At 49.7% G+C, this 23,544-nt stretch overlaps 1 protein-coding gene across 1 annotated transcript; it reads left to right on the top strand.

Moving 5' to 3' along the window:
• Positions 1-6,694: 6,694 nt before the first annotated feature.
• LOC118788949 (FTS and Hook-interacting protein homolog) lies at positions 6,695-22,920 on the top strand. The gene is made up of 10 exons (XM_036545169.1): positions 6,695-6,863; positions 8,013-8,654; positions 11,185-11,430; positions 11,929-12,096; positions 12,445-12,524; positions 12,919-13,088; positions 13,466-14,824; positions 15,322-15,500; positions 16,618-16,780; positions 18,829-22,920. The coding sequence occupies exons 1-10, from the start codon at positions 6,735-6,737 to the stop codon at positions 19,140-19,142; spliced, it is 3,450 nt and encodes a 1,149-aa protein (XP_036401062.1). The 5' UTR covers positions 6,695-6,734; the 3' UTR covers positions 19,143-22,920.
• The last annotated feature ends 624 nt before the right edge of the window (positions 22,921-23,544 follow it).

The raw sequence follows: 23,544 nt of genomic DNA, 5'->3' as shown, positions 1-23,544 counted from the left end.
CTGGTTTTTACGTGCCCTGTAGTCAAGACGTGATCACAAATGGCAGCAGTGCGATTTCTCTCCTGCCTCCCTGCTCTCTTGATGACATCACCACCTCTGTCTACTTGTGCCATGACTTGTACACTTTGCCTTCTGTCGTTTTGATAAGGGCTCTGTCGATGAGTTCATTTCCAGCTTCACTGCCAATACCTTCCATTGAAATTCTGTTAAATCCATTTAATTGTGTTCTGTGTTTCTGTGGTACTGGAACGTGTTAAGATCTATATTTTTATTTCATTATGATTGTCTTGTGTATTAGGAGCTACCCTGGATAAAGGTGTCTGACAAGTGGTGATGATTAAGATGGTAGTAATATTATGAATATTTCTATATAGGCCAACATGACGTTGGAATACATATGTGGAAACCTATAGAGACTGATGTAACTGACAGCCCTGTTTTGTTGTGGAGATGATAGGGACTTTGAGCTTGAAGCTTCGCCCATAACTACAATTTTGACACAGTGCCCAACACTTGGCTTTGATGGCCAAGTTTGGCAGATTACACTTACAGAGAGCAAAGTTCAGGTGCATTCCTTTATAGATTCATTTTGATTAGTCTTTACCATTCCAGTCAGGGATGCCTCGAATAACACGCCATGGTTTTCAGCCGCTGCACGAGGAGCTGCTCTATGGCGTAGCCTTAGACTCAGTGTGGAAAGAGTTTAAGGTCTGCACCGTTACTTCTGAGTCTGTAGCGAAGAGTCACAAGACTACACAGCTGACAGATGGAGGGCGATACATCTCTCTGATCCATCACCACAACTTCAAGCGAGGAAAGCCTTGAAGCCAAGAAAACAATTATGATCTAATTTTAGGAGATGAAACGGTGGTTGCCAGGTATTGTGGGTAAGGCTTTGACACCCCTCCTGCGTGGAGCCGTGCCTCTGGCGTGTCCCCCTAACTGCAGCCGGCTGCTTCCAGAATTTCTACCATGCTCCCTCCGGTGCGGGACGTGGTGAAGTGCTGTCATTCCTAAATTCAGATCTGAACAGTGATCTCTTCTCCTCCCCTCCTCTGGCTCAGATCATACAGCCGGTGGAAAGCGCCGGAGTCCCCTGTTCTGAATGTGAAATCAGAGACCCTTGTGTGTCTTACTACGTCGCGCTTGATTTTCCTTCCATTCTTATCCCCACATTAACCTTAAAGCAAAGAGGAATTCTCTCTTACTGTAGTCTTGTGTGGCAGCCCCTGTCACATCTGCTCTACGTGTTGGAAGCGAGAGAGCGAGAGAGAGAGAGAACCATTTATCATCCCTGATCTCCATCTGAGCAACCACCCCACCCACTCCCTGCCCGCCCCAGCTTGCTGGCCTCATAGAAAATTCATATGATCTCCGTGCGGCAACAGCACTCTCCTGCTCTCCAGGGATGGGCAATATCAACTAGATGATTTCAAAGTCCTCGGTCTCCGGCGGGGAGGATGATGGGGAGTGAAGAGGACCACACATCACTCGCACTTGCGGTCTCTTCCCTGTGAGGCGATGAAAGATCCAGTGATCTTATGTACCCAGCAGTGTCACATAACAGGTGAATTTGTTTTTGAGGTATTGGCAAGGAAAGGGACATCTTCCTGGTACTGTATTACATTATAGAGTGCGCTGCTATTTGCTGCATTGTTAGCGCAGTTAATTGGCTAACGTTACTGTAATTTTCCACTTTCTGGGTGCTTTATAATGCAGCTCTCAAAACACACGCACATGTGGTTCGCTTCCTGACTGGAAAGGAGCCGCGTCCTTATGTGCACACATAAACTGTTCCAAAACAGTCTGCACCGAGGTCTTCTGTCAAACGAGCCAAGACCACTTCTCGTCTCGGTTTGTTCAGTTTGTGCAAATGAACTCGCATGTTCACACCGCTCCCCAAAAGAAATGTGCTTCTCTTACTCTCCATACTGCCTGACTGGAGCGTTTTCTTGCACAGAGGGAAACGGTTAAGCCCAACCCTCCAGCTCCCTGTGGTAGTGTCTTGAAACCCTCGGTCTGGAACCACATTGAGGGCGATATTGAGAAGTTCCACAAGAAACGCCACCTTTTCCCTGTGCTCCGTCACATACTGTGCCAGCAGCAGGCCAGGTACCCAGAGCTACCAGGCTCAGCCTAACACAGCCGATTACTGCCGCAGCCCGTACTGTGTGCCGGGCTCAAAGGTCGAGCAGGGTGCGAGCGTGTGGCAAGCTTTGTTTGTGTGCCAGGCGCAGAGCTGCCTTGTGATATGCACAAGGTATCGCATTTCAGTCAGCTGAGGGGAGAGTTAAGTCAGAGTGTGAGGGGAGTTAGAGAGAAGAAGCGGAGGGTCAGAGGGCACAGGACTGAATAGGAGGCGGAGGTGTCAGAGATTTGGAGCGGAGTCACAATTAGAGAGGTCAGGAGGAGTCGCAGTGTCAGAGGGCCATGGTCAAGAGAGGACTCGGAGGAGTCAGTGTCACACGAACAGCTGGTATAGATGGGTGAGTCAAAGTGTCAGTAGAGACGTGAGATGAACATGTGGTTGGATCCTCAGCGGAGAATGTGCTGAGTCTCAGAGCCGCTCGCTGTAGTGAGCGGTAAACAGAACCGCCACGGCTCTGTGTCCTCACCTTTCAGGGCTGTGTTTACTGACTCCCTGTCTCACCAGGGTGGATGAGCGGCGAGAGCGGTGTCCATGGCTATAAATACATGCAAAACACACGCGCTTGTGCTGGAAGTCGAACCCGTCCGTCAGCGGTGGACGTTTCAGCTCTGCCAGCGGGGCCGACCGCACGCTCCCTCCAGATTCACAGACATTACGCGTCCCTGACACGGCCTTGTCTCAGTCTGCCTGTGCCAGGGCGTGGCTGTAGCGTCACGTGTCCGTCGCCCTGCCCCCACTGCACTCCCGTGTGTCTTATCCGTGTTCCAGGAGACGTGGCTAATAAACGGGCATCTCTCTAGTCCTTATTGGGCCCGCAGCTCAGAGAGCTATCGGAGGCAATCAATCAATCCTTCAGCCATTTCAGTTGGCTTATTGCCATTTACTTATACACTGTTAAAGATTGAAAATGCAGCAAGAGATTGTTCTATCATGTTCTATCTGCAGATAAAATCTGCAAATAAATTAATGCAATTACAAAATGGGGGGACAACTACGACACAAAACGGCATGTGTGCAGAGGAAAAGCTCTCTGTACAACTATCTGTACAGAACTCACTAAATAAATAGGACTTTATTAGATGTAATAACAAGCAGCGAGTTGCCCTGCCTAGTCCCCAGACTGAAAGACTGAGAGATGATGTCACTGGGGCTGAGAACACTGGGTGGGGCAGGCCCGCTCTCTGGGAGGGAGTGGGTCATGTGACCAGGAGCTGATGACTGTGGGTTCTAGCTTCTCTGCCAGCCTTGTTTTTGCAGATCTCACATGCATTATGCTCTCGCGCTCTTCTGCATTTATATAGGAGTCATGTGTTTTTTATTTCCCCATCAATCATGTGTGTGATTTAACTGTGATAGGGGCCAAGTGCACACACTTGTCTTCTGTTGTTTCATTTCAATGAATGTTGATTTCTGACATCCTGGAAGGTGAATGGAAAATATCTGGTGCGCAAGTCTGAAAGCAGTTCGAACCGTTTCCATTATTAGGTAATCTGCGCTTGAGCTTTCAGGAGTCCCGGTGTTACTGGTGTCTGTTTGTGTGGGAACAATGATTTTGGTTGTGTCTAATTATTCTGTGTATGTGACATTCCTGTTATGTATTTCATTTTGGAGTAATCTGTGCAGAATCTGTAAAGCCTGATGGATTTTCATGAGAAGATGGGCATATCCAAGTCTACAGGCAGTAGGTATGACTTATGTCAAAGGAGGAGCAGTGGCTTCTCTGTGGCTGAGACCACAGATCATGACTCTGCTCTTTCCTTGCACAAGAACATCACATGGCTTTTCACCAGAGGGTTTCAGATTCTAATCCTGGTTTGGTCGTAACATGTAAGATGCCCTTTTACACAAATAATTACAACAGAGGAAGATTACCTTCATCTGAAAAGGGGCAGACTGCTGACATCCTGTGCTGTCCTAGACACATGAATTGATTATAGCAAGCAGGATAACATCGGCAACATCATTACAACAGGTTTCATCATAACACAGTGAAGACCTGAAGAGACAGCAGTGAACGTATTTACAAGAGAATAAATGAGCAAAGAGGCAGCTTTCATTTGCTAATAAGTAATTAATGAGCTTGTTGATGGTGCTGAAGTCCTAATAATTCTGCCAGGGCAGTGTCTCTGTCTCTCTTCCAGTCACTGTCTTTCTCTTATTTCCTTCTTTCTCTTTTTCTCTCCTGCTGTTTCCTCCCTCCCTCTCTCTTCTGCTGCCTTTCTCTCTTGTTATCCTCTCCTCCTCTCTGCCTTGTGTTTCTCGTTTTCATTCTCTCTCTCTCCCTCTCTGTCCTTACTGCTTCTCTCTCCCTCTGTATCTCTGTCTCCACCTCTGTCCCTCTTTCTCTCTCACTGTCTTCCCCTCTCCTCTCCCTCCTTCCCTTTCCCTCTCTCATCCCTCACTCAGACTAGAGCCTTGGGCTGCCTGGGTTAATCAGCCCCGTGCAGCAGGAAACCTCAGAAAGGAGCTGCCTAATTAACGCCGATGCTTCGTGCAATAGAACATTACCCCCAATTTCTTCATATCCACCGTACCGCGGGGGGATCACATCATTAATTAGAGAGGAGAAGGATTCTGGGACGTGGGAAGGGGACAGAAAAACGCGGCGTCTTTTGCTGCCGGAGATCAGTACAATCCGACACGCTCAGAACGCGGCCTGAAGAGTTTCTCCCTGCGCATATCTGTGGCGCTTCATGAAGAAATCCAATCTGCTTGCGGTGGAATCTGCTTTATTGTTTAAGTGCCTGCTTACTGAAGACACTCACTCAGGCGCTACTGAAGAAGAGTGAATAAACCAGAGGACTGCTGAATACTCAGGCCCGATGTCGATCAAAGGGGAACTTGGAAGTTGAAATTTGCATGTGTTATGACAGGTGTGAAGTGTTTACATGCATGAGCAAGTTCCTCTACTTTGTTTGGAGGTGTTGTTTCCATGGGAAAAATGGCCTTATTTCTCCATGTACTCTATTGAAACAGCGTTGCCTTGTAAGGTTAACATACAACTTCAACTGGAGATTGTGGGCAGGGAGTGTACTTGCATGATGCAGTTTGGAAAGCTCACATGTAAGCGCGTCATACATATAACACATACATTGTAACGTTTAGTCTAAAACCGCCTTGTGCATCATACCTGGCAGTGCTCCGGGAACCAGAACACTGAGGCTGTGTGGAATGACTGAGGCTGTTGCCGGGATACGGTAGCGTGGGAGACATGCGGTGGGAGGAGCTCCGGGTGACTCACCTGTCTTCACTGCTCTCACATTTTCTCTGCTGATCTCTTTTCCTCTCTCCATCTCTCTGGCATGCCTTGAACATTTTTGGTGTGTGTGCTGGCCTCACGTTTCATGTTTTTGGCTATTTTGCTTCAAGTCACAGCCATCTTCTTGAGCCAAACAAGCAAGCCCTGGCTCCCCCAAGAGTGTGTCTGTGTTTGTGAATGTTGGGTGAATGTTGGAGATCTGGGTGCTTTAAACGGATCTGTTCTGGGTGGATTCCTAGTGCAGATGGATTACTGATGTAATATGTGGTGTGTGCGTGTGTGCACTGAGTGTGAAATGACACATCAAGTACCAGGTTGGTTGATTGGAAAATAGTTATCTACCATAGTGAGGCAGATGTAGCATAGTGGGAAGAATTGTAATTGAAAGGTTGCTGGTTTGATTCCCTGCTGGTGCACTGCTGTTGTATCCTTGAGCAAGGTACTTAGCCCACAATTGCTTTGGTAAATATCCAGCTATATGAATTGATAATGTGTAAAAATTGGATAACTTGGATAACATGTAAAAATAGACTGTGTAGTTTGCTCTGGATAAGAGCTTCTGCTAAATGACAATGTAATGTAATGCCATAACTGCAGTATTGCCTGTGGAAAAGCACCTCAAGTTGTCTAGCTAGCTTGCTAGCAACTTAGCTCGAGTCAACTGAACGGATTTTTAGTGAGGTTATGTGGTCCGCGTGGTTACTGAAGGATTTCCAGTTTCGCAGGGCACGGGTTGCCAAGCTGGAAAAGCATATATTGGAGGAATTGTGACAGTTGGGGGTGGCGTGTGTGGGAAAACAGCGTCACACTCTCTGAAAGGATGTGGCTCTGTAACCCAGTGAAAACGGTGTGGGAGTCCAGCTGCGAGATGCTGGGAGGTCTGTACGTAACGCTGGCTCTGGCTGCTTCTGCTTCCGCAGGCTTGTGGACCCGCAGGCTGGGCATGGAGTGGTGCAGGCTGCAGACTGGATGACAGGATCCGCTGGGAGAGGTGTCGAGCGCTCGGCCGGGAGAGAGGGACGCGTCACAGAGCCACCAGCAGCGCCAGCGTGGTGACAGAGAGAGAGAGAGAGAGCGAGAGAGCGAGAGAGTTTCCAAAGCGAGGGGCGGCCTACCGGACAGCACCCTTTTACCCACTCAGCGGCCAGGCGGACTCTTTCTTGGTTTCCCCCCCACGGTCCCGACCCCCTCCCCTCCCCTCCTTCCCTTACCTTCCCCTCCTCCCCCACCCCCCGTCCCCCCTCCCCACCACCCCTTTCTCCTCCTCCTCCCCCTTCTCCCTTTCATTTCCTCCTCTGCCCTCTGACCCTTGAACCCTGACCCAGGATGAGCTGGCTGAGCCGCCTGACCCCCCGCGGGCCCGGGACCCGGTCCAATCGAAACGGCGCCCCCTCCAGCCCCGTCACGGCCGACCCCGAGACCTGCCTCATGGTGTTCGAGAACCACTGGAGACAGGTACGAGAGCAGCCAGGCCTTCCACCTCCTCCACTCACACGCTCACTCATTCACTCTTTCACCTTTACTGTCACCAGCTCATTCATTCACTCTTTCAGTGTGTCGCTCACTTTGATTTGGATTGTTGTCCTAATTTCTACTTTTCAGTTTATCCAGCAAGTGATGTATTCAGTCAGCGGGATTTTGTTAAAAAAACAGAAAATTTCAGAATGCCGAAGATAAGATTGCTTTGCTGGTTGGCTTTCTGTCACGATCTCACACACAGTCGCACACATGCACGTGCACAAGCCGCCATTAGCACGCAGGAGCTGGCCGGGGATGACCCCGATCAATAGTCCCGTTGCAGAGCTCTGTGTGCCGGGTGCCCGCAGAGAGCCGGGCTGATGCGAGCGGGGATCCAGGGAGATCGGCTGCTGAGTGCCGCACTCACGGCCACTATCGATCCCAGCCCTGCCACACGCGATGGGTCACTCTGCGTGTTTCACCTCACGACCGCTGTTCCAGCTGAGTCCTGACCCCGGGTCAGTTTCCGTCAGGCCTCGCGCTCGGAAGCATCGGTGTGATTTTTCTGCTGGGGGCTGCGGTCGGGGTGAAGGGAGAGTTTCTCTTCATCCAGGTCTGAAGCTGAACACTCGTATAGACACGCATCAGGCTTGTATCATGTAGGGTTTACGAAGAATGTAGCAGGGATTTTTTCACATCAAATTTACATTACATTACATGCATTTACATTATATACAACATAAGTGTATTCATTCAAGTTGAATGAGCAACAGTGTCAGACCAGGCTACCAGCACTCCCAGCCCAGTGTGAGCATAACACTATTCAAGCTCTACCACAAGTTAACTTGTACAACCTGACTAGACAACAGAAGCGAAGTATACTACCATAGATTAGTTTTGCACAATGTCAATATCGCATTGTGCTGATTTCTACATTCCCAAATGGGGTGCTCTGTTACCACGCTTAATGATGTTAGATTTAGGAAACTGTTTTTATTGCTAGCGGCTTTTATTGCTGCTACCTTCTCTCTCTCCTTTCCTTTTTGAATTCCCTCCCTCTTATCTGTTGTTCTCTCTACCCACTGTTCCATTCCCTCCTCGCCCTCTTTTATTCCATTTCCTCCCCCCTCCCCCCTCCCCCTGCAGGTGTCCTGGGTGCTGGAGCAGCGGGACCCCCCGGGGCCGGGGGCGGGCGACGACCTGACGGCGGTGCGCAACCACACGGACCAGATGCTGTGCCTGCTGGCGGAGGAGCGCCCGGGGGCGGGCGGCGGCGGCGGTGGCGGCGGCCCCCCCGCGGGCCCCATCCTGCAGCTGGTGGCGGCGGAGAACATCCTGGACCGGCTGGTGCAGTGGCACCTGCGGCGCGGCCTGGACCCCGACAGCCAGGGGGCGCTGCTCAAGCTCTTCGAGATGCTGATCGGCCGCTCCCAGCAGCCCCTGCTCCAGCACGCGGCCGTGCTGCAGCCGCTGCTGTGCCTGCTCGGCACGTGCGCCGACCCGCAGCTGGGCTGCCCGCCGGCGGTGGAGGGCAGCCTGGTGCTGCTGCTCAACCAGGTGTGCGTGTCCATGGCCCGGCAGCCGGCCATCCTGGAGCTGCTGTTCCGCGCCGCCCCCGCCCAGCAGGGCCCCACCAACCTGCTCATCTTCTCCCTGCTGGTGCCCTTCATCCACCGCGACGGCGCCATCGGCCAGCAGGCCCGCGACGCCCTGCTCCTCGTCATGGCCACCTCCGCCGACAACCAGGCCATGGCACGCTACATCACGGAGAACTCCTACTTCTGCCCGGTGAGTGAGGCGTTCCGCTAACCCGACAGCCACCTTCACTGCGCTAACCCGTTAAGTCAAAAAGTCAGAACCACTAGTTGTAACCAGAAACCGGTAGGTTCTAGGGGTGGGTTACAGTTGTCGTACCCTTGGCGCCATTCATGCAGGACAATTTCATTTTAATACGCAGTTGATACCTGAAAGCCCTGAGTTTGATTTGAAAGGATTACGTTTTTTTTTTAAACTTTTTGGTTCTGGTGATTTAGAAATATCCTGAGCTAAATGCTTCAAATATGGAAAAAAAACCATGAATGTACTTCATTAAATTAAGGTTTCTCTTTGGCAAGACTTGGTTCTGTCATAATTTTTGTTCATAATTCATTGCATCGGTATGTAATTTGCTAGATGCTTCAGTAATTGTTGCAAGATACAAATTAGAAATGCAAATGTGTTCATATTCTACAATATACAAGCATTTAGTAAGCACTCATTTTTTTTGAGCTGTTCGTGGAGAACAGAGAGGGTCACAGACACCTCTATTTTTTTTAACTGTCAGAATGTAGAAATGAAAGGAATGGCTGTATAATGACAGTCAGACCATGAGCGCTCTCTCTCTCCCTCCCCCCCTCTCTCCCTTTCTCCTTTTCTCTCTGGCTGCTTCTTTGATCCTCTCCTTCTCCCAAACTGAAGTATTGGTTGTGTTTTATCCGGAGTGTATCGAGTGGAGTCCGGCTGTGTGCAGATTCCACTCCTAACTCTCTGTGCTTGTGTCTGGGCCGTGTGGCCCTCCCCTGCACCCTCACTCTCTGCCCCGCTGTCTTGGGAAGCGGCCCGCCCTCGACGGAATAATTGATGAGCTTGCGTCTGACCTACTTAGCCGGGACGGACGGTGCAGGTGCCATCTAGGACAGCTCGTGCCACCGCAGTTTTGCAGGGTTTCATCCTCCGTCTCTCTCCGCTGTCTACTGAGGGGGGGGGGGGGGTCTTCTTTTCGCTCTCCTGTGTCTGTTCTTCACCTTCACGTTCAAATCCCTTTATTTCCTGTTTTGTTTGAACTTAAGATTATGTCCCGGTTCTGTCTGTGTTTTCTGGTTCTGGTGGGGTTTTCTTGTTGCTGTTCCAGAGTCAGTGGCTCACTTTTTTGCTCTCTGCAGCTTCTGTTTTTGTGGTTTTCCTTAAAAAAAGTCAAGGGTGTGGTTAGTTTTCCAAGGGTGCGCTTCAGCCTCAAGCCAAGTCTACGACACTTGTTACTTGTTGTTTTTGGAAAACGGCAAGAGAGTGCACTGTGACTGAACCTGGCAGACTGTAACCGAATCTGGCAAACATTGTGAGTGGACTGGTCCAGAATCTGGAAAATAAGGCCTGACCCACCACACGAGCTTTGAAATCAGCACAATGTGCTTTATATCACCACCGGACTCAGAGCCATAGGGAGCCACCCATTGGTCAGTGTTACTGCCCTACAAGGTAATAAATCACTCACCATAACTTCAGGACACACAGCCACATACGGTCTGTGTCAGGCTGCCTGGCTGTTTCTTTCTGCTTATTATGCCTCTCTTGTTTGCAGCGGTAGCTATTTGCGGACAGATTAAATAAACCCTCATGCTCTCGCTGCAGCTAAATAAATTCCTCATCCTCCACTTGGGTCCAGCTTATATTTTTGGCTTGGCACTCATGTCTTGCGCATTGTAGCTTTCCAGAGCTACCACTTTGCTTTTTCCTGTGGTTTGCTGGTGTGAAATGGAGACACTAAATGAAGCACTCACAGAAAACCTTTTTTGGCATGTGATGCTATTTTTTGTCTTTTTGTGTTGGCGGTTCCTTGCTACTTGTGAAGGGCTACACCAAAAGGAATTATTGTAAATTTTAAAACTGCTTGATACTCATTAACACCACGCAAGTTGCTTTCAGGAGGCGCTCATCGTTGCGCATGCTGCATGTCCTGACACTCTACGTGATCGATGATCGGAGGTTGTTAAGTACAGTTTTAGCATGCTCGCATTGAATTTTACAAAGCTGTGGCAGAACTCTTCACAACCTGACACGGGCGATTGAGAGAGCTAAATCTGGAGGTGAACGGTAATGTTTCTGTACTAGGCTGTAAGCCAGCGTGTTGCGTACGGTAACCCACCAAGGTGTCAGAGATGTCAGTGAAATGCATTGTTTATTCTGACTCCTCGCTATCACACAGCCAGTTTGACCCTGTTGGCTCCACCACCCACAAGTCCAGGAGCACAGATCAATATCGCTGATAAAGAAAGCTGTCTGCCGTCTACTTAAAAAATAACAGAGGGTAACAGCGTGACCCCCCTGCCCTCCGGCACCAATGCCTCAGCTCAGATGTAGCAGATTTTGTAGGCACTCTGTGTTCTTGGCTAACAGGCTGTCTGCTAAACATACAGACAGCATGGAGGACTGTTTCAATAATTTACACACTGATCTGGGTAGCGGGCCGGTGTACATCGGGTACTTGATCGCTCAGGTGGAAAGCAGAACTGGCTTTGGTTGGCCTGTGATGACCTTTGCCCTTTGACCCCTCCCCCCCCAGGTGCTGGCCACAGGCCTGAGCGCCCTGTACTCGTCCCTGCCGCGGAAGATCGAGGTGCACGGGGACGACTGGCACGCCCTGCGGCGGGAGGACTGGATGGGCGTGTCCTCGCTGGTGCTCTTCATGAACTCGCTGGAGTTCTGCAACGCCGTCATACAGGTGTCCCACCCCCTGGTCCGCAGCCAGCTGGTGGATTACGTCCACAACGGCTTCCTGGTGCCGGTGATGGGACCCGCCCTGCACAAGGTGAATCTAAATGCCTGCCTTTGCCTGCCTTCCATTATCTAAAACCATCAGCACACTAACATACCTGCACCATGCTAAGTATAAGCAGTTTACATAACTATGGCTTCTGACTGACTGCCTGACACATTAATAAAATCATAAACTTTCATTTCACAAAATGGAAATCCAATCTGCTTCACACAGGAGATCAGCTGTATGCTTCCTGTAACCGACTTCCTGTAGCTTCCTTATTTCTCTACCCGGACACAGAAGTAATATTTACATAAATTGTTGTGTAGAGTTATAAATACTTTCACTTGATAGCCTTATTTGTGTCCAGAATTTGAAGATATTTTTATTTGTTCTTTGCAGTTAAGGGGTGTGGTGGGTTTTAATGAGGTGCACACCTGACACTGTGCTTTGATGGTATCTGATAGCGTAGCGTCTGCATTCTTTTCCTTCTCTCCGATTCCTGTTTCTTACCTTTCTCTCTGTCCCCCTTTCCCTCCCTCCCCCCAGTCCTCTGTTGAGGAGATGATCGCTAGCACGGCCTACCTGGACCTGTTCCTGCGCAGCGTCACGGAGACCGCCCTGCTCAAAACCTTCCTGCGCTTCATCCTGCTGCATCGCCACGACAACGACACCATCCTCGACACCCTGCTCACGCGCATCAGCAGCAACTCTCGGGTCAGTGAGGGCAGCGATTCTGAGCATGAATCTTACGAGCTCGCAGCACAAAAAGCGTACGGGAAAAGCATTTATAAACCCTTTAACTAAGCTCTTATCAACATATGGGTGTCTGTGTTTCTACTGTGCTATCCCACATTAAAAAAGAATGTGGTTCAGCACATGTAGCTTGGTATTATTTCTGACATTTTAGCTTCCGTGCTGCTGCTTAGTAGGAGGCTAACATATTCCACGCCACCAAACCTCTGCATGGCACAGAGAACCTCTGGATTGTGAGGACTGTGTCTTTCTGTGTGTATATCTGTGTGACTGATTTTACTCGCGTGGCTGACTCTGACCTTCCCGTAGCTGTGCATGGTGTCTCTCGGCCTGTTCCGAACGCTGCTGGCTCTCAACTGTGAAGACCTCATGCTGCAGCTTGTGCTCAGGTAGGTGCCCTGTAGCGTTAGCCTGGTGCGCTCTACTTTCAGCCAGTAGAACTGTGGGTCCGGCAGCTGTAAAAGTACAGCTTTTATATTCATAATATAAACATGATGCAGATATAAATGCTAATCTGCTTATTTTTGTCATTAAATCTCCTTTTGAAAAGAAAATGTAGAGCTCTACCAATGCACATAGTTTGTCTGTCAGGAGCATCTGGTGGATTGTTGGAATGCATAAGTGACACAGAGTTTGCTCTCCAGGCTTAGGGACATGTAGCTAGAACCAAACAGTGCAGGAGGAAAGGGTACTGCAGTCAGGCCAAACCTTATGCACAAACCACCCCAGTGTCAGGGGCCGAGCGACGGCCTGTTCTGAGCGCAGCATGTTCTACGTGTTCAGGTATCTGCTCCCCTGCACCCACGTCATGCTGAGCCAGAGACGCGCTGTCAGGGAGACGGACATCTACGGCAAGTCGGCCGACAAGTTCCTCTCCCTCATCCCGGAGTGCTGCCACGTCGACACAGCGCCCTCTGGTGACCGGGAGGACGACCCCTCTTTTTGGGGGAAAGGTGAGCGAGGTTCACACCTTCTGGCCAGGGAGAGCATGGTGAAAGACTGGAGGGCTCCTCTCCTCCTCACAGAGCTTTCGATCAGAGATGCTACAGTACGTTATTGTAATTCAGCAGATGCTCTTATCCAGAGCGACTTACATAGATTATGATTTTTACATGTTGTCCATTCATGCAGCTGAATGTTTCTGAGGCAGTTCTGGGTTAAATACCTTGCCCAAGGGTACAGCAGCAGTGCCCCAGTGAGGAATCGTACCAGCAACCTTTTGGTTACGAGCCCTGCGCTGTACAACTATGCTACACTGCTCTCCCTAAACCATTTTAGTAAGACATTCATTTGCTATTATTCTCCCTCTCTCCTGTGCTGTGCACTGTAGTCCCAGGTAGTCCCAGCACGGAGTCGCCCGTCCACCACAGACCCAGCACCCCATCCCGCCTGGCCCTCTTCATCCGGCAGCAGAGCGGCGGAGGGGGGGTGACCTCCTCCTCCGGCCCCGAGGTGGCCCCGGGTTCCCCCAGGGGGGGCCCGAGCACCCCTCTGTCCCCAGACAGCCCCATGCACCAGGCCGCGGAGGGGCCGGAGTGGGAGTTGGGTTACCTGGAGTACCTGCGGGACGCGAGGAGGGGGATCGAGCTGTGTGCCTGGGGCTGCAGGGATTGGTCTGCTCCATACGACGGGGAGGACCCCTCGCCTAACTCCGCCCCCGTTCCCCCTCCCCCAGCCACCGCCAGCCCCGCCCTCAGCATGGTCCCGGAGCATTTCTCGCTGCAGCCGGGCGTTGCGGACCCCGGCCAGCAGAGGGCGGCGGCGTCATCCCGCTCGGAGTGGGGCAGCTCCGACCGGGACAGCGGCGAGTGGGACGTCACCATCAGCAAGAACTGCATCAGCCTCACCCCCCGCACCAAGAAGCGCAGCCTCCAGAGGGAGGCGCCCCTCAAGCACGCGCCCCTGCCCCCCTCTTGCCCCCTCCCAGCTCCGTCCCTGGCCCCTCAGGCGTCCCTCCCCCAGGGGGTGCCCCAGGGACAGCAGGCCCTCTTCAACGGGGCGGCGCGGGGAGGGGCGTGTCCTGACGGGCAGGACGCGGGGATGGAGGTGAAGAAGGTAAAGAGGGACTCGGGGGGAGGCGGGCCCTCCGTGGAGGCGGGGCAGAACGGCAGCGTGGGGGTGTGCCCCCCAGACCCCTGCTGCCCTTTACGGGGGGCGCACGGCGAGGGGGGCGCGGCCACAGTGCAGCAGCAGCAGCAGGTTCTACCTCAGGGGACTCACAGCCAATCAGCAGCCAACCAACCGCAACCACCGCCGCTGTCCTCAGTAAGCGAGACGAACTCCAGCGAGAGCCTGGAGCCCGCCCCCAGCCTGGTCCCGGGCCCCCCGGAGCCCACAGCGGCCGGCGGGGGGCTGGAGTCGGTGGAGAGCCTGATCGAGGAGCTGCTGGAGCGGGCGCCGGCGGGGCCGCAGGCCGGGGACGGCAGCATGCAGGGCATCAGCATTGAGGCCTTCCACCAGGAGCTGCGCGAGCTGGAGGAGCGCGTGAGGGAGAGGAGGGCGGCGGCCGGCGGCCAGGAGGAGAGCCCCCGGGACCTCTCCGGCGCCTCCGACGGGCACGAGGATGACCGGCCGCCCTCCCCGCTGGACTCCGAGCTCAGCGCGGCCGAGCCCAAACAGGAGAACTCCTCCCTGGGAGTGCTGAGCCCCGCCCGCCCCCTGGGACAGGCCCTCGCCCAGCCTTACACAGGTGAGAGCTCCAGCTCCCATTCTCACTCAGCCCTGTCTCATGTGGGTCAGCCTGCACTTGTAAATTACAATAATTACAATAGCGTATACCTGATGTTTAAATAGGTTTAAATGTCTCTAATTTGAAAGGCATTGAGGCATAGGAGGTAGACTCAGTGGCAGATGCCGTTAGGGAAGCCATCAGTGAGTTTGTCTTTAACTTGCACCAATCACAGTGTTGTTGTGCAGAGCAAAGTATTTTGATTGGTTTAGAGAAAGTAATATGTGAAAGTGACATATATTGTCGCTCCAGTCATAATAGTAATGCTGTCCAATCACTTGTATATTGTAGCATCAGGGTCCTGGGGCGGAACATTGAATTAGGGTTGTCATCCCTGCCAGCTGGACTGCCATCACATTACTAGTTATTGATATTGTGGCTACAGTATTGATAAAGATGACCATTGTGGAATGTCTGTGTTCTCCTTTGGTCTGTTCCCCCTCAACCTCCCGCTGCAGGTCCCTTTGTGACGGTTCTGTTTGCCAAGCTGGAGAGCATGCTCCAGAACTCTCTGTACGTCAACATCCTGCTGACCGGCATCCTGGCACAGCTGGCCTGCTACCCCCAGCCCCTGCTCCGCTCCTTCCTGCTCAACACCAACATGGTCTTTCAGCCCAGCGTCAAGTCGCTCATCCAGGTACGGCCGCCTCACGGGCCTCCTTCTGTTTTTCTCTCCCCTCCCGTCCGTCTTTTCAGTCCTCTCTTCACATACTGTCTTGCTCTCTCTTCCCCTTTTTTCTCTTTCTTTCCTTTCTCCACGTCCTCTTTTCTGTCTTACCCTTTCCTTTGCTTCCTCCTCTCTGTTACCACCCCCTCTACCTTCTGTTTTCTCATTCCCATTCTCCCCTCACTTTTCCTCTTCCGTCTCTCTCCTCTCTCTTCCTTCTTTCCCATCCTCACTCCTGTCTTTTTCCATCCCTCTCTATGTTCCCTCCTCTCTCAGTTCTCTGCCCTGATCTCCCCCAGTCCACTGCTGGCCCAGTGGGGTTTCTGCGCTGGCCTCTGGCGTAAGGGCTAGGACCCGCAGATGTGTCAGCCTCGTGGTAGTGAAGTGTGTGTGCTGCACGGCCCAGTTTGGCTCAGACTGCTGTGAATCGCTGCTTATAAACTCAGAGAGGGTCCGTGCTTTCTCTTTTCCTCTCAGCATAGTCCTGACCTCCGTATCAGGTACAGGAACTGAAGGGATAACCATTCGTTTATATTACTTTCCTCCTCCTGCTGGTTCACACTGGGGTTTTGATGTTTGGTTTAATACTGGCCTTATTTCCCAGTGGTTTCTTGATTATATTTCAAGCGATTCTCATTAGCTGGGCTTTCGAGCAGATGAGGCTTATATTGTGAACCCCATAACGGATGAAGGATGTCCTTTAAGTCACTGGCCTGTGTGAACCAATCGAAAGATGTTACTAGCCATTGCCCAGCACTGTGCTTGGTGCAAAGCAGTGAGTTATGAAGCTTCACTCTCCAATATTAGAATCAGTCTGGGCGGATTTTATTATTACATTATTGGCATTTAGTAGACGCTCTTACCCAGACCGACTTACATCAGTTACAATGTTATTCATTTATACAGATGGATATTTACTGAGGCAATTTGGGGTTAAGTACCTTGCCCAAGGGTACAACAGCAGTTCCCCAGCAACTGGAATTGAACTGGCAACCTTTTGGTCACGAGTCCTGTTCCTCAACCACTATGCTACACTGCCGCCACGATGACATCACCCCTCCCGTCTCCCTCTGTCTCTCTCCCTCAGGTTCTGGGGTCGGTGAAGAACCGGATCGAGGCGTTCGCCGCCACCCAGGAGGACTTCCCGGCCATGCTGAGGAAGGCCCGGCGGTACCTGGTGGCCCGGGGCAAGCTGGACTGGAGCGACTCGCCCGTGGGCGTGCCCACCCTGCGGCGCTCGGACTCGCTGGGTGAGGGAGGGGTGAAGGAGGCGGGGGGGGGGAGGATTTTGGGGGATCTGGAACTGGGGGCGCTGTAACAGCGTGGCCGTGAATTGCCGCTCGATTTCCTCACAGTGCTTCTCCCTTGCATATGTTTGTGGAATCCTGTTTCCAGTGCTACCCGCCCCTAGGAAGTCAGGTTGCAGCCACTCCAGGTCACACTCGACACTGCTCGGTAACTGTAGAACACCCTGGACTCCCAGCGAGTGCAGAATTACTGCGCTGTGGGTTCCCTGCAGGAGTCAGGGAGAGGGGAAGAGCCTGTTTGCTGAAATTACCTTCATGTGCTGGTCATCTCTGTGACTTAATAGCATCAGGCTATGGCAGAGCTCTTGACTGTGATTATTTTAGTTTTACCTCTAAAAAAGAAAGCCTGCTTGATGCATTCTTTTTTGGGGACTGTGTGTGTGTGTGTGTGTGTGTGTGTGTGTGTGTGTGTGTGTGTGTGTGAGAGAGAGAGAGAGAGAGAGAGAGAGAAACTGTAACACAAGGAGCTGTGATATAATTAATGTTGAGTCATTCTGCTGCTTTGGGCCTTGCGGTATTTTGCCGGGTGCGGGCCCTTGCTTCCTCTCCGATGGCGTGTTGAACTGATGCATTGATTTGCTAATGTGTGCATTAGCGTGTTTGACTTCCAGAGTAGACTCTCTCCCTGTCTTTACGGGCCTCCCTCAGTTGCCATGATGGCAGCTTCCATTAGAGCCACTGTACTTTACTCTGGAAGGTCAATGTGGAAAAACAGTGTGACAGACGTAATGGAAACAGGTGTACTTTGCATTTAACTGTTAGTGTTGACTCTTTAAATGCTATTCGCTAAGAGAATAAGTGTTTTTCCCCATTTGTGAGGATATTTGCCTTTATACACTCAATTTATGGAACCATGGCCATTAACAAGTTCAGTTGTTCTCCTACTGATTTATCAGCTAATTGATCTGTTGGTGGCATCCTGTCTGCCTCATTTGTTTTCAGTTGCTTTGATGGTTATGTTTTCTCTCAGGCTGTTCCTTCATTCATTTTCTGCCATTAATCACGATATGAATTTTTAGTCATGTGGAAGAATACGTAGACAACTATTCTTAAGTTCCTTATAGTTCTTTGATTAAATGCCATGGCTTTGTATGTTGAGTGGGCTTGTACCAGCCGACCTAGTTATACCTTTTCTTGTAGCGATGAGGGTTTTTGTTTGCTTGACATCTCCAAGTTTTAGGTCATGCCATAAACAAGCAGTTAGTGGTGTTTCCTTTCAGTGGCGGTCCCTTATTCTTTAAGACTCAGTATAAGAAGAATGTCTTCACCGGTGCTGACTTATATTGTTGTTGAGCTGCGTGTTATATTGCATTTGCAGTGTTTTTTTTGTTGTGAGTGCTTACCAAGACATAAGCAGAGCTGTGGCTGAACTTGATATTTCTAAAGTTGCATAACCACAATTCTGTGATTTGTGCTAATGAAAAAAATCTGTCTTACAAAACTGCTTTGGGGGAATAAGCCTAATTGCACACATTAAGCACTTACCCCGTAGAACCAATTTCGGATTAAATGCTTCCCTTTTTTGGTGCAACTGCAGTGCTCTGCCAGTGAATTACATCTATCACATAACAAGTTCTCCTGCCAGCGGTTCATCTGGTGGCTGGGTGTTGTAGTTTTAAGAGATATTTTTGATATATTGGTGCTGTAAACTATTTACAAGAGGTTTACAGCAAAGACTGAGGCAAAAAAAATTCTCAAAAAGCAGCCAAATCTTTCTCAAACAACCACGCCACGCGTCTGAAGCGGGAGAGGGGAATCTCAGCCTTCAGATTATCCCCCGTCCTCATTAACCCCGCATGCGTCACGCTGGCGAAAGGCAGCCGCACCAGTCACGCTGGCGAAAGGCAGCGTGCTGCTAACCTGCAGGCAGGGGGGAGGGAGGGACAAAGACGAAAGGAAAACTAAACAGCCTTAACGTCCTCGGACGTGACATTGTTTTGTGTCCCTGCTCCTTTATTCTGACTTTGCCCTGTCTGCCTCGCCCGTTGCAGTGAAGAGCCGGAAGCCGTCCCTGGGGGACCTGATCCTGCGGCACACCCAGAGCCCGACGCGGGCGCGGCAGGCGGCGCAGCTGGCCCTGGCCCACGTGCGGGACGGGGGCCAGTCGCTGCACAGCGCCCTGTTCCGCGGCGGGGCCGGGGGCGGCGGCGGCTCGGGCCTGGAGAAGCAGGCGGAGGCGCTGCGCGTGAAGAACGCCGTCTACAGCGCCGTCGTCTTCACCGAGTTCCTCAAGGAGCTGGCCGCCCTGGCGCAGGAGCACGCCGTCGCAATGCCCTTCCCCCGCAGCCAGGGGGCGGAAGAGTGAGCCTGTCGGCCAGCGGGGGGCAGTCTGGAGCTTTTCGAATCCCTCTTGTAAAGACATGTATATACGTGTTACGGATCACTGTACAGTTTCAGGAAATTGTGCATAAAGTGTATATAATATTTATGTGTACATACACACGAAAGCTCAGTGACAACCAAGTTTGGGAGAGAGGCCTGTGTTTACACGCACCACTGTTGAAGGAGGGTTATGATCTAAGGAGTCCACCTCTTACAGCCACAGTGCAATGCACTCTACAGGTGTGATTTTTGGGTTGAGGGGTCGAGAACCCGTGACCAGGCGGTGACCAGGGTTCAGCGCACCCCAGCTGTCAGTCTCAGCTCCCTCCCCAAAACCTGACACGTGTGAGTGCTTGGTGGAGATAGTCCAACACTGGACTGTCACTGCCTGGGCGTCCCTGTCATGGGACACATCAGTGTCATTTTATCTCAGTGTTTGCCTTTTTAATTTAGTGTTTTACAATCTCTTTGTTTTAAAATGTGTAACTTTAAGACATATCAATGCCAAGAGGGATATGCTTAGCATAAATCGCTCTGTCTGGTCCAATCATCTATGGTGTTAAAGGGTAGCCTGACTGTAGTATTTGTCTGCCATAGGATACGGTTGTTGGGGATTCACAGTTGGTTGCTGTGGCTTGTGTTTGTTGAGTATTCAAGGTCCATTTTTGAGGAAGAGAGATGTCGGGGGAACTCTCTAAAACTAGCATTGAGGACGCCATAAAGAGTGTGTGTACCCTGATTGTCTCTAAACTGCAAATCTAAATTAAACAATACTTGTGGCCCAAGCTACTACTTACCCAATGCTAGCCAACCTAAGCTGAGCAAATAAGTCCTGACTTGCACAGAAACTCCTCCCTTGAACCAGTGCCGTTGGTAATCCTGGATGACAGGAAGTCGGTGGCAGTTTCTGACATCTGGAATACTGGGCATTCTAATGAATACTCCTTGTTTGGCAGGTGCTGGTGAATCCCACCCTAAAACAAGAATTCTCACAGTGATTGGCATTATGATGCTACAGGAGTCTAATGGAACTTGAACAGATCTAGTGAAATTCACAAAATTAAGTCTTGTGCACCACTTGTGTCTTTTTTCAGTGAGAACAAAAGAAAGCTTATGGTGAAGAACAGCAAATAGAGTTTTATGAGTTTCCCCCATGGGGTTTTTGTGGCATTCTCTTGCATCATTTTCATTGGTTCCTTTATAATCTCTGTTCTCTTCTTAAATATCCTCTTAAATTCCGTCCAGCGCAACAGAGTCCCCAGCCTAGCTAGTGCAGAGCTACAGTTCGAATCTCAGTGCCCGGTTTGATCAATCTGTCTGTCTCAGACCCCAGAGTGGTCTATAAAAGCGCAGGGTGACGTAGCCGTTCCCACACACGATGGTTTGGCGACGTCTATCTCCACGTGTCTGAATTAGCATAAACCATTGTCTTGTAATGCGTGCCTTTCCAGCACTGGGACGTGGACGTGTTTAAGGAGCTGATACTGACTCCCTCTCCTGTTCCCACGCCCACCAGCCCCCGTCAGGGCCGATTAAAACTGATGCTGGAGAGGAACAGCGCAGTGTGGGCGATGCTGCTGGGTTGACTTCCTCTCACAGATGAAGCCAGCGGTGCTTTCTTGGGGGCTGTCTGTCAGTGACAGTGAGGAGCAAGGCTCACTCTGTTCTGTAGACTACAGAATCAACCTGCTGGCTTGGTATTAATGTTTCCTATTGGTATTGGTTTTGTTCTTTTTTTGCCGTTGTTTGAATATTATGCCATGCCAGGACACTTTAATTTGAATTATTGTCCGAAGAAGTTCTCCCTAAACTTTAAAGACTGCCTTGCCGTTAGTTGAACTGAAAGAGCTTCTACAGTTTTGCCAATCATAACACAAGTGCACAGACAATTTACTGAATAATGGGAAAACATTTACTTTCTCTTTTTTTCTTTTTGTAGTAATATGAGGGAAAAACTAGGATCTGCATACCAGAGCCATTTAATTACGCCATTGATTTGTTTTACAAGCCATATGAGTTTGATGCCAGTCTTCCTTTTTTAGGGATCTTAAAATGCGTGTTCTCAAATCCTCCGATTATTTTAATTTTTATGTCATTTTGAGAGCGTAGTACCTCAAATTCAACAGAATTGAAGATCGTAACAGAAAATCGTAACGGAGGGTCCATCAGCGAGGAGGGAGAGTGAGTGCTGAGCATTCTGGGAGGAATGTGCCCCTGAGTGCTCCCTCTAACCATTACTCCGTCCTTCACTGAAATAGGACAAATCCCTCTGTTTTTAGCCGTAGGGAGGCGAGGGGAAAATAATGAGCAATTTCCTTATAGAATTTGTTATGTTGCATCTCCTAATGTTGAAAGGATTTCTTTAGTGTTTCATTCAGTTTATACATCGTTTTTTTTTAATACCTAATCAGTGCCCGATTTTGGTTTTAATTGTTTTTATTTATAGTGTGCTACAAAGGCAGTATTAGATTCCAGAAGCACAGGGGATTTTTAATATTGCAGCCAGTGCAGAACTGAAACGCTGACATCACAACACCACACAAGGCACTCCATTGGTTTAGACGGCTGTCCCCCATCAGTTAACTCTGGGAGTTTGTCGGCCTGGTCCAATGGATGGTTACAACAGAAAAATCAGGATTGCTGTTGAACATAAGGTTGGAAAGCCCACTTTTTTCAGCTTCTTTCATCTACCAGTAACATGCAGTTTTGGGATGGGGAATTGTGGGAGTTTACTGTGCTTCAGGAGGGGATCTCTTCTCATTAAGACACAGTTTTGGCATGGGGGCTCATTTTGTAATTGAATATCCTAAAAGGTGACAGAACTATCACCACACTGTTTTACCTCAAATACCACTGAAGGCACACGAATCCACACATTCATTTTAGCCGGTAACAATATTCATTCGTGTATACATGTAATTGTATTATATTTAGCACAAACAAAATAATATGGTAATTATGGGTAAAGTTGTCTTTGTGGGCTTTGAGGTGGACGGGGAAAGGGGGGGGCGCACGGTGTTGATGTAAAAATACTGTATGTGCAGCAATGAAGCTGCACCTTTGAGTGTGTCCTGATCTTTCACATTGTGTGATTGGTGCTGTCAGCGTGCTTCCCTCAGGGTGTCTGTCTCCCTGGTATTTGTCAGGTGGCCGTCTTTCCTGGACACCCATCTCTCACCGTCTCTCTCTAAGCAAACTCTGTTTTCCCCTAGTGAAAGTGTCTGAGGATTGCAGCAGATTGGTCTGCACTGTCAGGGTGAAGGTGGCCGCTAAGCTCATAGGATGTGGCCGTCGTCTGGCCTTTGTGCGGCCCACCATAGGATGCAGTTTGGGCTTTGTCTGTATTTTTGTGCTGTTAGAATCCTCCCTGACATGAGCAGTTTCCCAAAATCCTTTGAGTTTTGGGTTCATCCAAGTTTATTCTTATATTTGATACGTGTGTCAGTCTGAAGCATGTTAAGGTTAGGTACACTGTGCATGTATTTGTTTGTCTCTCAAAGAAATACTAAATGTAAGAACAACATTACCCTGAGAGCAGCTTCATACCTTACCTTTAACTGCACATAGAGAGGCAAAAAATGCTAAAATACATGTAGGGAAAATTCACATCGCCAGTAAATAAACTTGATCAGTATCTGTAATTATTTGTTTGGAATCCTGTGCCAAATCTGTAATATGAATAGATAGGGGTACACAACATAAAACATTGATGTTGTATGTGGGTCAATATAATTTTCATTGTAAACAGTAGCCAGTAGAGGTCCCATCTGAGTTCTCTGGTCTTGTGTGGGTTGCTGGTACAGTTGGTATGGTTTGATGCATTTCCTTCCAGACCTCCATGTCATGTCTGGTGTGGACATGATCCCTGGAGGAGAGAGGGAAGCAGAGAAACCCTGACGAAGCTGAAGTATGGCTCACTGTGACTGATTGCCTCTGATTGGCTCATTGATTGACTGATATGTCAATGTCCTTAATTTGCAGGTATGTGTTCTCAAGAGACTGTTTGAAATGGTTTTAATTTTTTTGCACATTTTTTTTTTTTGGTTTAGTTTAAATTTTTTAATGCTTAAAATTCTCTCCTGGAATCTATGCAACAAGTTTTGTTTTACTTGTTCTCCACCTGTGCTGAAATGTGGACGGACAGACTGTAATCTGTAAATAATGTACAAATTGATACAAAAAGAGACAAGACAATGGAAGATGAAATAATCAACAGAACTAAATGAAACCCACAAATTTATGAATGTTAGAAATATTTTTATATATTTAAAACAAAAAAAGAATGTGGGAAAAGCTGTGATAAACATTAAAGGGAATGTTTTTATTAATTTATAAATGTTTGACTTAGCAATAATGCTGGTGTGTCTTGTCTGTTCTGTCCACCA

The sequence above is a fragment of the Megalops cyprinoides genome, chromosome 14, assembly GCF_013368585.1.
Source record: "Megalops cyprinoides isolate fMegCyp1 chromosome 14, fMegCyp1.pri, whole genome shotgun sequence".
Lineage (NCBI taxonomy): Eukaryota > Metazoa > Chordata > Actinopteri > Elopiformes > Megalopidae > Megalops > Megalops cyprinoides.
The sequence above is the reverse complement of the archived record's forward strand: the minus strand, read 5'-3'. Positions and strand labels throughout refer to the sequence as shown.

Excerpts from the sequence above, each read along its gene's own strand:
- LOC118788949 (XM_036545169.1), top strand. The coding sequence starts at position 6,735 with ATGAGCTGGCTGAGCCGCCTGACCCCCCGCGGGCCCGGGACCCGGTCC. Across the intron at positions 15,501-16,617 it reads GCGTCAAGTCGCTCATCCAG|GTTCTGGGGTCGGTGAAGAA; the intron begins GTACGGCCGCCT and ends TCTCTCCCTCAG. Across the intron at positions 16,781-18,828 it reads GCGGCGCTCGGACTCGCTGG|TGAAGAGCCGGAAGCCGTCC; the intron begins GTGAGGGAGGGG and ends CGCCCGTTGCAG.